An 18038-nucleotide genomic window follows, 5' to 3' on the forward strand; every position below is an offset into this window, starting at 1 on the left:
ATCTGCGATTAGCTGACTCTACATATGGATATTTACCTGTTGCTTGGTAGGCAATGGGTGCATCAGGTCATCAACTTATTTCTGCATTTTGCTGCAATATCTTCATTCCCTTAGTGGCCAACAATGTTAATTATAATTCTACTGATGGTGCATGGGCACTATCTTCCTGAATGATCAACATGGTCTCCTGTGGTTCAGGAATTGCAGCCACCTTCTGCTCACATGTCTAAAAGGGATTACAGTGCTGGTAACATCACTGCATGCTCTTTGCTGGATAGCGTTCTGAGGGAAAATTGCCCTTTAAAGTCTTGGGTGCTACAAGAGTCAACCCCCTTGGGTTTTAAAAAATCTCATAGGGTGACATCATTACTCCAGGCCATTTAGTAAGTTAGTAGGATACAAACATTGTTGAACAACGGATGCCTGACTTGAGTTAGTGTGCTTCATTGGGCAATGAAGATCTGCATCTCAACACAGAAAATCATAAAAAACTGTTCTCTTTTCATCATTATAAAAATCACTTCATTCATGGATCAAGCAGCCTAAAGGTAGTTTATAATTGTACATAGTCAGAACATTGTTGGGCCCCACCAATTAACAGTCCTAAAGGTTTTCAGAAAATGTTTTCTTGTTTCAACAGTGATGACAAAATAACACTCATTCCCATTTTATTATCATCAAAAATTCGAAAAGCTACACAACATTTTGATTGCTCGTCATCAATTTATCTTTTCAGCATAGTTCATCAATTTGGTTTTTGGACAATGGACCTGATTATGAGCTTGGCGGATGGGACACCTAGGATAGAATGGAACTTGTAATACAGCGGACAGGATATCCATGCACGTTTGTGACTGAGTACCCCTTCTGCCAAGGTTGTAATCCGGTCTAATGTTGCACATATTAGAAGGAAAATACTAATTAAAAAAGTGTTGGGGGGAACTAAATATTGACAAATTCAGGCTACTGATACCTTGTTCAGAACAAGCATGATTCCTAGCGAAATTATATTTTTTTTAAATGACTGTGCAGTAAGCAATTTCCATATGCTTTACCGCTCTCAAAAATGTAAAATTTCAAACACTTGCAAAACTTTATTTGACACACCTTACAGATTGGATACTGAATTACCAAGGCACACCACAATAGTCCATAAAGTCCATTTCTTAGTAGAGTGTATCAATTAAAGTTCTGAATAAGCGTCTGTAAACAGTTGAAATTGTATTCATCCAAGGAACCATGAATCCAATGAACAACAGCCGATACATGTTTCATCAAAAAGACTTTCTCAAGGCTGCAAGATGGACATGCAAAAGGAACGCAATCAGATAAAATGACAATAACAGGGAATCTGATTGTTGCTCAGACATACACCAAAGCCTGTGCACATTTTCCAATCATGTGAGCAAAAATTTTAAGAAGAGGAGGAAAGAGGGGAAAGAGTACATGCGTCCCTTCAAGACATTGGTATTTAATCCCATGAAGAGGAGGGCATATAGTTGTAACCACAATTATAAGGGTGAATATAGTTACAAGTATGTAATATATCCCTTGTCACAGGGGATAAACAGTAGAAAAACAAAATCTAATGTTTCTCCTGGAATTGACATAATAATTGGGGTGTCCAGAATCACAAGTATAGTGAAAATGGTCAGAAATGGCTACTAAACAGAGGTCCTATGTAAAAGTTCCCAGTACATCTAAAAAAACCTGTGCAAAAATAAGTTCCAACAGTGCAAGTGTAACTAAAACATGCGTCATCATAAGACGTCTAGTGGAGGACCAAAATATTGAAATAATGTGAAAAAAGTAAAACCCCAAAATAATATAAGGTCATTGTCCCATGAGTCACACCTATAATGTACAGGATGCTTAATATATAATAAAACGACTCGCAAAAGACAAAGCATCAAGTAAACAAAAGCCTATGGCGAGGCAACATGGATTACAATATACACAAGGGTTGCCAGTAAAAATGGGCAGAAAAGAAAAGTAACCATAGTTGATAAAACCCCGGGAAGGAGACAAGTATGTTCTCAATCGATATCTGGATAATATATACAGTAAGTAAAGTGAAACATCATCAGCAGAGTGCAGCTCTAAAAGAGAAACAAGCGTAGAGGCCTTACAGCAGCAGGTTGATACCCTGTAGTGAGAGGAAGTGTGTAAGCAGGTCGTACGAGCGACACCATTGTTTTCGATAAATACAGGTGTAATGACGATAGAAAGAGGACTTCAGATAGCGAAAACAACTATGTAGTTAGGAAAGTGGGAGCATAGGCACCATATTTAAACATGTGAGAAAGCATGCAGGATTCTACGTCAGGACCGGAGGCTCCGATTATGTTACCTCTTTCTTTACTGGTCTTAAACAGCAGCCAATCACAATACATTAAACAAAAAACTACACACCCCAAGATGCCAATAACGCTGTGTGCCATGGTCCAACCACCCGGCATCAACTCTGTCCTTAACCGGAATCACTCTCGACATCACATCCTCTTTCTTTGCTGCTTAGCAGCAGATAAGTACATTACATTTATTGCTCTTGTAAATTTTGATATTTGTGAATGTGTTTGACTTTGTTTCGATAGCGACGCGATTCCAGTCGCTTCTCTGCCTTGGGCATATTGTATACGGCGTCTTCGCAGTTTGTTTATCAACATTTTATTACTGCCTGTGGAGCGGGAGCGGGAACACTACGTGCCTTGCGCAGAGTCTGTTGTTTGTTTTTAGCACGCATTTGGCGTGATTTCTAGCGCGTGTGGACAATTGTTAAGTGCTTGATTCCAGACTTTAAAAGTGTCTCCCTGACGCCCAGATCTGGCCTTTTCTGGGTTGTAATATCTATTCAGGCAGTGCCTTGAGTGTCATACAGGCAGCTCCCTCCACACATTAGTTCACTTTTCTATTTATGCCTGTAAGGGGTTTTACACTCCCCCTTGGTGAATTTTAATAGCCTTCATATAATTCACTTATTTGATTAATACTATGGCTCAGTGGAGTGACCAGGATGCAGGATATTATCCTGAAGACACCGATAACCAGTTTGAGGTAAGCTTGGTAGAAGCGCTGGACTCAAGGGTTCAGCAGTCAGTGAATGATGCCTTGGTGAGTGCGTTAGGCCCTTTTCGGGTCAATTGTTTGAATACGCCCACTCTCAAGGCTGGTTGGCAGATAAAACTCCATCTGGCTCAGAAGGGGCTAAGCCTAAGGCCACCACTAAATCTAAGGCTAAAACAAAGAATCTGGAGAGTGCAGATGTCCCCTCTGGGGATTTGCATGCAGACATGTTCGCAAAACTGCCCAAAAAGAGAATAGCTGAGCATAATTATAGTACTAAAAACAATACTTCTTCTTCAGACAAGGATTCTTCAGAGGGAGACTCAGATGAGGTAGTTTCACCAGTTCCCAGCAAGAAATCAAAAAAGCAATCTCCAGCCCTTCAGCTGTTAGATTTTGACACGTCAGAAATCTTGCACCCCAGATCATCAAATTGGCTTTCGTACTCAGAAGTTGCGCAATATATCCATGCTAATTTGAGAAGGGGTTTTGATAAGGATGTGCGTTCACGTCTTAGAGCAGAATGCCCTAGACCAGATGTGGATGACAAAGTAACAGACACTCCGGAAATTGACCCTACTATGGTTACCTTCCTAAAGAAGTTTGCGAAAGACCCTAAAAAGGGGCTGGATAGATCTTGGCGTCTTTGCCAGGACAAACTTCTTGATTTGACCAGCCCGTTAACTAAAATTCTGGACTTGGCTGTGGTTTCTAAAGAATCAGGCTTGCCTGTGGACACAGATGTCTTAATGGGCTGGGCTGAGAGAGCTGTTTGCCAGTTAGGTAATGCTAACTGTGTGATTTCAACTGAGCGCAGGAAATCCATCCTTATGCGTATGGATCCTAAGTTGATTGACTTAGTTTCTTCAGAGGCAGGACCAGCAGCAGAAGGACTACTATTTGGCTCCTCATTCATAAAACAATTGGCGAAATTTGTTCCACTTTTTCCACTCTGGACAAAGCACAGATGTCCCTTAAAAAAGATTTTAAGAGAGGCCTTTTTACCAGGGCCAGACGTTATGGTGGACGAATGCCCGGCCGAGGTTCATTTGCTAGTCCCCAACCCTATTATCCCAGAGGAAGAGGTTACGGGTACGGAGATCAAGCCGATTCCACCTTCTACCCCACTCGTTCCAGAGGAGGTAGATCCAGATTCCGCAGAGGTCCTCGCATGGGTCAACAAGGAGCGATACAAGAATCAGCCTACTTTGGTAAGAATTATTCCCCATTCTCAGGTTATTTTTGGGGGCAAAGTGGGTTTGTTTCTAGACAATTGGAGGAAGATCTCTGGGGATCCTTGGGTTCTTCAGACGGTATCAAATTTTCACCTGGAGTTTATCAGTACTCCGATCCAGCTGTCTCCTCCTACTCAAATGAATTTTTCCCAAGCAAGTCAGATGTTTATAGATACAGAAGTGCAGGCTTTATTGGACAAAGGAGCTGTAGATTTCTCAACTCTACACCCCTCTGGATTTTGCAACCCCATTTTTGTAGTAGACAAGAAAGGCAGGGGTCATCGGCTAGTCTTAAATCTAAAAGACTTCAATTCTTGGATTGTGTACAGGCACTTCAAGATAGAGGGGATTCACATGTTGAGTGATATCCTTTTAGAAGGAGACTGGATGGTTCGTCTAGACCTAAAAGATGCTTACCTTTCAATACCTGTCTTTCCCCCTCACAGGAGATTTCTCCAATTTCTTTGGAACGGTCATTGCCTGGAATTCAAAGCCTTACCGTTCAGCCTGTCATCAGCCCCTTGGTGCTTCACGAAACTGTTGAGACCAGTTGCGGAGTGGTTGAGAACCAAGGGCGTCCGAATAATAATTTATTTGGACGACATTCTAGTGATGGCGCAAAATCCCCAGTCTCTGTGGTTGCACTTGAATTGGACAATCAATCTCTTGCAGGATTTGGGCTTCTTGATCAATGTTCAGAAGTCGTCATTGAATCCGACTCAAGTGATCGAATTTCTAGGTTTCAAGATCGACTCTTAACACTCGCAACTGATACTTCCCTCATTAAAGATTCGCAATATCAAGAGGGAATTAAGATTGGCCTTAGCCAGCCCAACCATATCTCTAAGGAACATTGCCCGATTGGTGGGGCTCTTGGCCTCTTCCATTCAAGCAATCTTCCCAGCCACTCTTCACTACCGGGCTCTGCAGAGATTGAAAATCAGGCATTTATGTCAGGGCCTGAGTTACTCGGAACTGATTCCTTTAAACACGGAAGTCAGGGAGGAAATTCAGTGGTGGCTCCAACACATGGAGGCATGGAATGGCAGGGCCATCTTTGGATCTCACCCAGAGGTGGTGATAGAATCAGACGTTAGTCAGTGGGGATGGGGAGCCCGCTGCGGGTCTCTAGTGACTAGGGGTCTTTGGTCAAGGACGGAACAACTTCTCCACATCAATTGTTTAGAACTCCTGGCAGGGTCATTTGCTTTAAAGAGCCTTTCTCCTGTGAAGACAGACTGCTGCATTCTTCGGAGAATGGACAACATTTCAGCAGTGCGTTGTGTCAACAAACTTGGGGGAACGTAGTCCAAGGTTCTAGCAGAGATAGCCAAAGAGTTTTGGCACTATTGTTTAAATCATCGGTTGATTGTACTAGTAGAATATCTGCTGGGAGCTCAGAACACTATTGCAGACTGGAACTCCAGATACGTGATGGATCCCAGCGATTGGAAACTGGATCCGGTTATTTTTCTACAGATAGTCAGGGAATGGGGCCCTTGCGAGGTGGATCTATTTGCCTCACGCCTCAATGCTCAAATTCTGAAATTCTTCAGCTGGCGCCCAGACCCTCTGGCTCTAGCGACAGATGCATTTCTGCAGAATTGGTCCCCCTTTCGGGGTTATGCTTTTCCTCCTTTTCTGCTGATCCCCAGGGTCCTGTCTCAGGTCCGGAGACAGAAATCAGACCTTATATTGGTGACTCCATTGTGGAGGTCTCAACCCTGGTTCCCTACCGCTCTCCAGCTAGCATGCGCTCGCCCAATGCTCATTCCTCCTCGTCTGAATCTCTTATTGAGTCCGGAGGGCCTTCAACATCCTCTGATTTGATCAGGGAAACTGTCATTGATGGCCTGGATGGTTTCAGGACAAGATGGAAAACCCCAGGCCTTTCGCAAGAAGCTGCGAGCTCTATCAAGCAAGCTTGGGCCTCTGGCACTCACAAGAGATATGCTTCAGATTGGCGCAGATGGGATAGTTGGTGCATGGGAAGGGGTAGTATTGATCTGATGGTTAACTTTTTTGCTGAACTGGCCTCATCTGGCTTGGCTTATAGAACCGTTAATAACGTCAGGTCAGCCATTTTGGCTGGGCACGTTCATATTGATAGTAAACCAATAGGAGAACATCCTTTAGTTTGTAAATTATTGAGGGGTATTCGCTTCTCCAATCCTCCTCAAGCTAAATATTTAGTCTTATGGGATGTAAACATTATTTTAAAAAGTTTAGATTCTTGGCCCAGTAATAGGTATTTATCCCGTAAACAGCTTTCAGCGGAATTAACCATGTTACTCTGTCTGATTTCATATAAGAGGGTCTCTGATGTCAAGGCTTTGGATTTGTATGGCAGAGTATACCCTCCTGAGGGTGTTACTTTTATCATTAACAGAAGGACTAAAACTAACTGCAGGTCAGTCACGTATCCTATGTACCCAGATAATTCAAAACTTTGTGTTGTGCAATGTTTAAAGTATTATGAGGTGGTTACTGAAGAATTCAGACAATATACTGAGGGACAATTATTGATTTCTTTACAGAAACCTTTTAAGTCAGTTTCCTCACCCACTCTCTCGAGATGGATAAAATGGTTAATGAGTGAAGCAGGTATCAATACCAGTCATTTTGGCTCCCATTCTGTTAGAGGAGCTATGGCCTCTAAAACTTATGCTTTAGGTTTGAGATTGGAAGAAATTATGAAGGCGGCAGACTGGTCATCTGAATGTACATTTAACAAGTTTTACCATAAACCTGTAGTAGATATTGCTTCTGTGGCAATTGATCAAGCTTTGAACTAGCACGATCAGAGCCTCCGGTCCGGACATAGAATAAAAAACAATTCTAGCTTACGCGTCAAGAATTTTCAATTCTATTAAGGTCACGAAGGCGAGGATTATCCCTCCCTTAAATGGATAATGGTGATATGTTAAAATGCATACAATTTTGTGGATTTGATATAGTTATTATGCCCTCCCTTGATTATCTGTGGGAAATTGTAAAATATTTTTCTGGCTTTTATAACAACATGAGATAATACCTTTTTTCATTGTTGTTTCAGGCTCTGATCAGAAGAATTCCTTATTTTATGGTGCGTTGAGCATTGGGGAAGCTGTTCCTTTGTACCAGTTTACAGAAAGTTGGTCAAGTTTTCCAATTCCGGTTGAACTGGATTCTATGACTGTTTTTGGTTTTGAAAAGTCATGATTCAACTTTTTTCGAAAAGAAGTTCAAGGAGATGTTGCAAGGTTATCTGTTCGATCAAAGGAAGAGGATGGGACGTCGAGAGTGATTCTGGTTAGGACAGAGTTGATGCTGGGTGATTGGACCATGTGGCACAGCGTTATGGGCATCTTGGGATGTGTAGTTATTTGTTTATTGTATTGCGATTGGCTGCTGTTTAAGATCAGTAAAGAAAGAGATAGCATAATCCTCGTCTCCGTGTCCTTAATAGAATTTAAAAATTTTGACGCGTAACCTAGAAAATGTTTACTGTGAAAGAGCGTCCTTAGATATATAATTGACGAATGTGCATTAGAGTATTGCATCTATGTCTGAGAGGAACAGCAAGCAGGTTCCCATGTTACACCAAACTGCTATCAACACAAAATATGAATATTAACATGAAGGTTCCTAGAACCGGAAGCACAGTAAAAACATATGATAAGGCATATATTTTTTAGAAATTTTTCTAAATATTATTAACAATTATAGAAGACATTTCAAGTAAAATAAAACAATAAGGTTGATGAATTGTCCTAGATATGCTATGTAAGTTGTGTAACAGAGAAAGAGAAAAAGAAGAGATACCCATGCATCTGTATAGAAAGAATGTAATGGCACAGACCAGAATAAGATGCTAATAAGCCTATGGCAACAGGCACGATAAAATTGCGTAATGTAACATGTAAAAGGCAAATGTAAGGAAGCTAACAGAATAATCCCTGAGGTAAATTGCTGTGTAGAATAACAGAAGTCCTTACGTGATGAGTCATCTCTAAGTCAGCATAACACAGACATTGAAAAGTGAAAAAATAAAGCTTGCATGCTAATTAATGCATTTACATGTCTTCCTATGAAGAATATATATTGTATGTGCAGTAGTGTATGTGTTTATTACATATCATCTTATTTTCAGCTTTGCATATTATCGTATTGTACCGGGCATAACAAGTGATGTAATATTTTAGCATGCAAGCTTCATTTTTCACTTTTCAATGTTGCTATTTTTCATTTCTATGACTATCAGAAACTTGCAGCTCTTGAATTGTGTAAAAGCATGGGTAACATTCCTACAACACACTAAGAGTTTCCTTTCAAGTGCTATTGCTGGACAAAAGACAATCCTGCTTTTATTAACACATCCTCCTATACCAACCCTCTAAGACACCCACTTGTTTGTGATTCTGTCATTATTCACAGTGCCTGTAATCCTTTGAAGCTGGCCTTCCATATGCAATTTCAATTCTTTAGGTAGAAATAATGCCCAGTTGCACAAAGCTCCAACTATGGTTATCTAGCCGTGCTGGACCACAACAAAGTCACAAGTTCAGGCAGACTGCAATGGTGCCTGGGCCGGATACAGGGACAGAGTCAAGTCCACTAAACAAAAGTACCCTAAATCCTGGTTGCAAGAATTTGCAAGATCCTACGTCGATGATGTGTCATGCAGCGGCAGGTGTTAGGAGCTACGAGACAGGGTCCTGCATTGTCATCAAGGATGCTATTGACGAGGCACTTGAGATGCTAAGTCCTGCAGTGAAGACACTATAGAGTTCAGTATGTGGGGAGCACTCCCTCCCAACGTAGGTGTGCAAGCAAATCTTAGACCAAACAGATACTCTCTCCTTGCAGCCAATACTCGCCATCAAGAACACTATGTTCCAAACTCTAGGCATAGTAGCTGGAGCCTTGCCCACCAAAACATTGAAGTTAGATGGCCAAACTGTGATCATGTGTAACATAATAACTAATGGAGCTACAATAGTTAGGAGAATGTGTCAACGGAAATTGCAGTAGCAGACTCGCTAAAGAGCAAAAGCAGAGGAAGATAAATATGTAATTGTGCAGTAAATCTAGCACAATTAGGGGAGACCACTGGAGTAATTAAGTCAATTATAGTGACTGTAAAAAGACTCTACATTTCAATGACCCTCCTCAGATAGGCCAGTGAAGCAAAAAGGTTAGTTCCATTGGCTGTTGCAAGTATAATAATAATAATAATAACGGTCTACCCTTGGATGCCTCCATCTCTCTGGGTACTAGCGGAACAACAGCTAACATCCAAGGTGAGAAAAGGTAAAAAAAAAAAAACACACACACCACTCCAAGAATTGCTTGTACACCATTTTTTTAAAAACACAATACAAATTGAAACAAAATAAAAAACACACACACACAACAACAAACAAGTGAATGATAAAAGCAGCAGATAGTCAAGGGAAACTATTCACTAGTTTTGCTAGAAGGCAGGATCATCCCTGCCCTGCTAATTACATCATTCATGACATGTTGTATGACACCATTGATATCATCAGTACAACATCTGAAATTATATCATTGATGGGAGCATTGTGCATGACGAGGGTCAGAGTTATAACTACTTTAGGGTAAGAGTTATAGTTACTTGAGATAACTATTGTGACTGAATTTCAGTGTTGTTGTCTGTTTATAATTATGTTTTAACTGACAATTTAACCAAGCTATAACTATAACCTCCCTTTAACTTTTCTTTTTTTCAGTGACAATATCTGTATCTCTATATATATATATATATATATATATATATATATATATATACACACATACACACATACATATACATACATACATACATACATACACACACAAGTGTAGCACAGATTGGTCTCCATAGCATATGTTCCCTGGAAGTACAACAGGCAATGTTGGCTGCTTTTAGCACACTGGGCACTTTGTATTTATAGTAAATGCTGGGATGTCCCTTCTGTATCATGGCTTATGTGGGAGCACATTTTACACCCATATGTGCCAAAAATGTGTTCATTCAATTGCATCAAGAGGTGGCCCCATGTAAATGAGGAACCACCTTTGTCTTTGTGCCTCTGTAATATTACAGAAGTGGGAGCAGGGACAAACAGGCAGTGGGATTGCATTGATTATGTGCTGATGAACTAAAGCACAGTCAACGCGCCCACCAACGGAGCTTCGAGGAGAAGATGCACTACAGTTTCAGAGGCCTCCAGACACCTCTCTCTCCTTTAAGAAGGTACAGCGAAAGATTGGAACCATCAGCAAAGAGGAATCCTACCACCCATCTTGAAAAGGAATTGGCAGTGAAAGACAGAGCAGCCGTTTCATGCGATAGCTCCATCTTTCACTGATGCACTTTCTCTTGCCCATGTATGCATGATCAAGGTTCACATCTGGTCTAGGCGGAGAACATGTGTGTCTGTAATTGGGTGCAGTGTTCCAATCTGCGATGGGGTCCTGAATGAGGATGCACCACAGTGCAGAACCAGACAGTGATTCTGATTGCTAATAGATCCACTGTCTGGTATACAAAAGTATCTCACATGATGAATACACCTATATCACAAAATACTAACCCACATATGCAAGAGGTAAGTAAATGCATGTGCTATATATCCTCATGTGGCAGAAACCTTAAGTGTACTTGTGCACACCTCATGCACCCATGCATATTAAATGCCACGCTCGTTGTATGATCCTACTAGATATGCACAAACAAATTCACAACCAATCACAATACCCACTAGTTATAGTGCAAATACATTTATATGTCACACAAAAACTCACTTTGTGATCACTCATCACACAAATCTAATACGGACATGCACATAAAACACACCTTATGTGCACACTAAGCTCATCTCCCTATTTGTACGGCTATGAAGATCACATAAAAAGATAAAATAGGGATGTGATATTCACATATAACTTTAAACACACCAGTGTACAGTGTGGTTCTATCACGAACACATTTTTCACATGTTCACGGGCACAAAAGTGGTTAACGCATCTATTTTACTCTTTACATTGTGTATATTAACTTAGAACACTTAAAAAGTTGGTGTATCAGATATATATCATACTTAGAAAAATGAAGAAGCAGCTTCTTCATGTGTCTGAGCTGTGATGAGATTTTATTTTTAATTTCTTTAGTGCCATTTATTTAAAAAGCATTTGACATACATGAAGGATGATTCATAGGTATTGATACAGACACAGCGTGGTGACCCAGGCAACACTGTCTACAACTGAGCTCATCAGATAATCTGAAAACATAAAAAAAGAGAAAGTCAAGATGCACTGAAGGGGGTAGCTAGACATGGGAGATGCAGGATCACAGTGTGCCCATGTAACACAGGATAGGCCAATAAGCATATTATAAAGCACAATAATACCACAACAATACAACTGTACAATAAACGACTGTCTGGGTAGTTGAACGTGACAAGTGTGATGTGTCTGTCCAAATCTGGAGAGGGGTGGGAGTTATGGGTGAAAGATATGAACTTTAACTAGGAGGCAGACCTGCATGTGCATTTGATCAAATGGTGCATGTATGGCAGGCAAATATTGGGGCGGAGGCATGAACTATACCGAGGATAAGTGGTGGGAGCAGGTGAATCATGTGCAGCACAGTCCCCAGGGTAGTAATAGGTATCCTAAGGGGGGTATTGTTTGAGTAGTTGAAGGACATACATGTCCCATGCTGTGGCCACATTAGCGGCACCCCAAGATTTTTGATCTTGTGTAATGGCTTTGCCCATTTATGAGTTACTCAAAGCCAGTTATCTATTGTAGGGGGGGGACACTTTCCAGTTCATGGCAAGCAATCATTTGTAGAGAACGTTGCCAAGTCTACGAATTTTAAATAGTGTTTATTACGTTTAATGTGAGGTAGTACACCCAGGAGGCAGATAAGCGTGGTTGGAGGGACTTGGACCTCTATGATTGCGGATATGAGTTCCATAACCTGGGTCCAGGCATGAAGCAGTGGGAGGCATTCCCAGACCATGTGGATGAAAGTGGCACATTCAAGGTACCACCTGGGGTGTGTCCTGGGAAACAGTTTGCTAAAACGATATGGTGTGAGATAAGTCCGATGTACATGACTGAACGGGGTATATTTCAGACGTGCATTTCAGGAAACTCCTTTAACCTGCTCTAGTGCCATAGTCCATTGTTTGAGGGTGAGTTCTGCGTTCAGGCAGTTGTTCCACCGGAGCTTATTGCCAGGTGAGGGGCAGCCTGCGCTAGGCTGCAGTGTTATGTACAGATTTGATATGGCTCTGCGGCCCAGGCTATGAGTAAGAATACATTGCAGTTCCAAGTGTACCAGGGGGGCAAAAGCTTGCAATCGTTGACTTAATGGCAGAATAAGAGAGGAAAATGTCTGCCCCAATATCATGCTCTTCCTGTTGGTCTTGGAAGGGAAGCAAAGTACCCGACCAATAGAGATCGTCCAGTTGAGTTAATCCAGCATCACTGCACGGGGCGGGTTCATGAATTTCCAGTAATCTTCTCATGGTCAGTTGACCCCAAAAAGGCAGCTGGGGTGCTTATGGTAGCAGTGTTCGCTTGGGGCATATGTACACAGTCCAAGTAAGCTTAGCCGTACACATAAGTAGACCCGGTTTACAGCCTAATCAATCGGGAAAGCCATTCTACTTAGATATTCAGAAGTGAGAATTAAAGGCCAACATTCAGAGTTACAGAAGAGATAGTCTAGGCGCATGTGAACCTGATGCCCGGCGCATAGTAGAAATACTCTTTCACCCCCAGGTGACCAATCCGCCATGGGTCGTGTAGACCCGACCTCCTGGCCCAATACCTACTGGGATTGCGGTAATGAGCACTCCCAGCCCGTATTTTCGCTGTAATGAGATTAAGCAATATTGGCCAAAAAATACTAGCACATGCAACCCCTGGAACATGTCTGCATCCACACATTAGAGCTGAAGGCGTACATGACACAGCTCATGATCTGCGCACATCCACAAGTACCTCAAAAATAAGAAAAGGCCCAAATACCTTGAGAACAAGTGATGTATGCAAATAAACATACCTGCTGTTGATATATAAAACACATACACACACACATACTGAGGAGTGTGGGGGTAAATGCAAACACACCAAACTTCTGAAAGACTTAAGTTTCTTGTGTCAGATCTTAAATCCTAACCTTTTGAGAATATATTTTACCTGTACTGCTTATTGTTACTGCATGGGCGTTTGAACAGAATTAAGTTGTGGATAATATAGTAGTGCCTAGCGAGAGATATATAAGGCTCAAACCTGGATTGAGCTGAATATCTGGCTCTAGCCCATAGGGAATGGCATGCAGAGCCAAGCCCAGAGGCACTGACCTCTTCTAAACGCTAAAGCAGTTAGTACACATAGGGCAGCTGAGCACACGAATTGTAACATAAAGAGTCTGCAGTACTCACGCATGAATAACTTTTTCCAAGAAAGGCATTTCATACATGTATATCAGTATTACGTTAGGTTGAATCAAAGTGGCATACTTGTTTTTATTTCATATAGTGTACTAATTTTGATCTTAAAATGTAATACAAAGAAGCAACCCGTGGTGGCAACTAGGCCTGGGAAGAACTCAATTACACCAGAGTATTATAAGTAATTCTGCATTTATCTTTGATGCTGAATTACTGATAATAACGTGGAAGCCCACTCACGTAGTTGACAGTAATTTAGGGGGGGGGGGAAAGTCCTACAGTGCAAGCACATTTAGTGAGTGCAAGCGGCTGCTCAGACTCGCTATTCATGTTCAGTTGCATATGTTATTTCTTAGCACAAAATGCATCCTCGTTTCCATTTTAGACATGAGGGGTCTTTTTTGCACTAAGAAAATAGCACTAAAAGCAGAATTGCTCTTCTTGCACAATTCTGTGTGATCTTACTGAAGGTTTGGGTAATTTTGTGTGATTACACTACACAAAATTACAGAAATTACACCCACCCAGTGTCAACTAGGAGAGAGGGAGGCATTTGTCCAGTGGATTACTTGCACAAAGTGTAACAAGGAAATGTGGGTTCAAATGCTGGATTTCACAATTTTAACAGATTGTGTATTATTATACAAAAGACTTTATATCACTGTTCCTCTTTTTGATTGAGTTTAAAACGTGGTGCACACTGAATAAATTGAGTTCAAGGTGCAGCTATATGTAAAGTCATTAGGGCATGGTTTAACACGCATATGTGGTTTGCACATACAATAACATTATTTACATATGTAACGTGCACATGACAAACAACCATTTCCTGGATAAGTCACAGCCGAGTCGCCGGGACACTGGTGGTGGGGGACAGGTCATATTAAATAATTATTCAATTTGAGATGTCAAAGCAGACATATACACATATGCACTAAAACAGAATCGTTCATGAAATAATCTATTTTTAGTCTTCATCAACAGTTTACTTGATGTTAGCTGTGTCCTATGTGTTTCATTTTTTATGAACCTGCGTGTTGATCTAGGCCAGATCCATGGCTCGCCCTTGTATTGGCTCTTTGAATTTATGCCATTCCCACCTCCAGGGCGCGGGTGTCAGTCATCTTTTGGTCGAGCTTTCCCCGTTATGCAAAGATATGGCAAGATCTGATCTGATCTAAACTTGCACAACTCCTCACGTTTGAGAGCCGACATTTTCACAATGCCCACATATTTATCGCCTTTCCATCATGTCTAGTTTATTATCTTCTCAGTAACGTATAAATATCTGTAAACTAAAGCTTTTTTAAGACCTCATGAGAGGGATTGCAATGCCTAAATGGCCAGCCAGTCTAATCTAATAAGAAAACCTGCTACAGTGATATTTGACATTGAACGAATTCCAAATAAATCTCATGGTCCTCCCTTACCTTGTTGTTACTGGTATTTGTTACGATTTTGGCTATGTTGCTGAGGCGACCCTTTCTTCTGTGCTCTGCGCTGAACTGCAGGTCGCTCTGATGGGCTGAGGCATGTGCCCGGGGGGTCCGCTCCGTATTGCTCCACTTGTCGGTCTCTCTCTTAAGCACCTGATCCAGGGTCGTGCTCCTGCGCCGCAGAGCCTCGGTCTGTGCTCTGAGTGCCCGCAGACAGCAGAGGGTGTCCGGCTGCAGCCCCAAGCCGCAGCCCTGGGTGCAGGCACAGGGCCGTCTGTAATCACAGTACTCCTGCGTTTGCTGTTCTACGTCCTTTAGGTTCAGTACTTCGGGGCAACCCGGGTGGGAGTACTTGATGGGGCTGTACTCGCAGAGCCAGGAATGCTCGGCCGCCAGGTGAAGACGGACGGTGGTGGGGCAGCCCCTTCCCCGGCCCCGGTTACCACACTTGAGCTCCAGCCCCTGAAGCAGACCCCTAAGCGGCGGCACCTGGTGCGGCTTCTGGACAGAGGGGAGCTGACATCTCCGCGGGAAGAGCCCCTGCTTCACCACCCAGGGGTGCAGACATCCGCCACAAGAGATACGCCCACATGGTGCAGACATGGGTTTCTGGAGCACCCGCGTGCACAGCTTGCACTTACGAGAAGGGTTCACGGACTCACAGAAACCTTCCATCTCAAACCTATGGCCAGGACACCAAGAAAGCGCGCGCCGCTCTCAGCTGAACGCCAAGTTTACTTGATGACAGTACGGGATCTCCACTCGTTCCAAAACACGCAACGCGCCTCCTGCTCAAGCTGCCTGTCAGTAGCGCCAGGCCCAGAGCGCAGACAAACTCGTTTTGTTTTTCAGTTGCTCGCCCTGTCCTATCCCCGCCTTCTATTAAAAGTATTTGGAACATCTTTGTTGCCTCCTTGTTTCTACCTTAACTTCTCCTCTTCACTTAGCTCCAACAAAAATATGTTAAATGTCGACTAATTTCCTGTCTAAGGCTGAGATTTAAACACATTTACATACTTGTTCACGTAATCACTGGCTTGCAAATATGTCATTGAATCAGTGCTTTAAATGGGCCGGTACTGAGTACCGGCACTTTTTTTGAGAGGGGTAGTACCTGTTCTTCTCAAGTAAAACGTAATACTTTCAATTGGAGAGTACCGGCACTTCTCAGAAACAAGCAGGTACTCTGGTACAGAGTACCTGCACTTCTATTTTTCAATTTCAAGCACTGGTCATTGTTAAAGATATGTCTTAAGGATACTATAATTGAACGGGTCACAGTCCCCGCCCCACACAGAGAGAAAAGGAGTGCATTAATGTAGATTTTCCTAGTAATTTATGAAGGAAAGTCTTAATTTTATTAAAGACACGGAGACGAGCATTATGCAATAGTCTTTTCTTTATTTTAATAGCAGCTCCAGTCAAGTTCAACTACAAGTCCCATAAGGCAATCAACGAGTAGCCAATGGGAGAACAAAAGTAGCTCATAGTAATGCACCAATCACAGCCGTATCCATGGAATAATACCCATCTTGACTGAAAACAGCCCTCTTTTCTTGTGCGAAACTCAATGAGAAGTAAACAATGGTATAATAACACAACAAATACAAAACGCCAAACAGAGTGAGAAAACTTCTTGTAAATAAAACAAAAGTCTCTGGAGGAAGACCGGCAGTCTTTGGCGATCCGTCCCTTGATAGTCCTTGAAAGGAGACACCGGAGAGGACACCGTACATAAAGAATCTCTATGAAGAGGTTTGCTGTGTTGAAGTAGAAGCTAAAAGGGAGGGTAACAAAATCACAGAGTTAGAATTTGTAGCGGCGGGATAATACTCGCCTCCGTGTCTTTAATAAAATTAAGACTTTCCTTCATAAATTACTAGGAAAATCTACATTTTATGACAAGACCGGAGGCTCCTATTATGCAATTTTAAAGCGATTCAATCACATTTAAAGAGGCATGTTGAATTGGTTTACAATAAAATACTTTAAAGGCATTATCATTAGACCAGTCAGCCGACCTGAGAATATCCTCTAAACGAGAACAGGCCCAAAAAGCTTTGGACGCCATGGCTCCTCTAGCTGAATGCGCTCCAAAAGCAGAGGTATCAATACCATCTAAAGACATAGGTGTTCATTACTACCCTGGCGGTCAGAGACCACCAGGGGTAATGTGGCATCCGTACCGCCAACAGGCTGGCGGTACGGAGGCCCTTATTACGACCGCGGAGGTAGCGACGCGGTCGCACCGCCGGGGCCGGCGGTTTACTGCCATTTTAGCCCCGGCGGTGATAATCCGCCAGGGCAGTGCTGCATGCAGCGCTGCCCTGGGGATTATGACCCCCCTACCGCCAACCTGTTTCTGGCGGTTTGCACCGCCAGGAAGAGGCTGGCGGTAAGGGGTGTCCTGGGGCCCCTGGGGGCCCCTGCACTGCCCATGCCACTGGCATGGGCAGTGCAGGGGCCCCCTAACAGGGCCCTGGCCAGCTTTTCACTGTCTGCATAGCAGACAGTGAAAAGTGCGACGGGTGCAACTGCACCCGTCGTACGGCCGCAACACCGCCAGCTCCATTAGGAGCCGGCTCCTATGTTGCGGCCTCATTCACGCTGGGCTGGCGAGCGCAAACTTGGTTTGTGCCCGCCGGCCCAGCGGGAATGTCATACGTCGGTTACCGCCTGGCGGGCGGCGGTAGCCACCCGCCAAGGTCGTAATGACCCCCATAATCCAGCGGACCCAGCGGGCCAAAGTAGGAGAGGACACAGGATTGTAAGGTTTCCTAAAGGAGATTAACAACTGGGTAGAAGAGGAGTTTCTCAGATCGGCTGTCCGTTGTTCATAGGCTTTT

The 18038-nt window shown here is 42.8% G+C and overlaps 1 protein-coding gene across 1 annotated transcript in view; it reads right to left on the reverse strand.

Annotated features, from left to right (window-relative positions):
* Positions 1-16025, reverse strand: part of LOC138288536 (E3 ubiquitin-protein ligase PDZRN3-B-like) — a 1139595-nt gene extending 1123570 nt beyond the window's left edge. The window contains exon 1 of the mRNA XM_069230067.1: positions 15187-16025. Coding sequence (XP_069086168.1) covers positions 15187-15867 — 681 coding nt within the window. The 5' untranslated portion in view covers positions 15868-16025. The remainder of the gene's footprint in view (positions 1-15186) is intronic.
* Between the last annotated feature and the right edge of the window lie 2013 nt (positions 16026-18038).

The sequence above is a fragment of the Pleurodeles waltl genome, chromosome 4_1 (genome assembly GCF_031143425.1).
Source record: "Pleurodeles waltl isolate 20211129_DDA chromosome 4_1, aPleWal1.hap1.20221129, whole genome shotgun sequence".
In the NCBI taxonomy this organism is placed as follows: Eukaryota; Metazoa; Chordata; class Amphibia; order Caudata; family Salamandridae; genus Pleurodeles; species Pleurodeles waltl.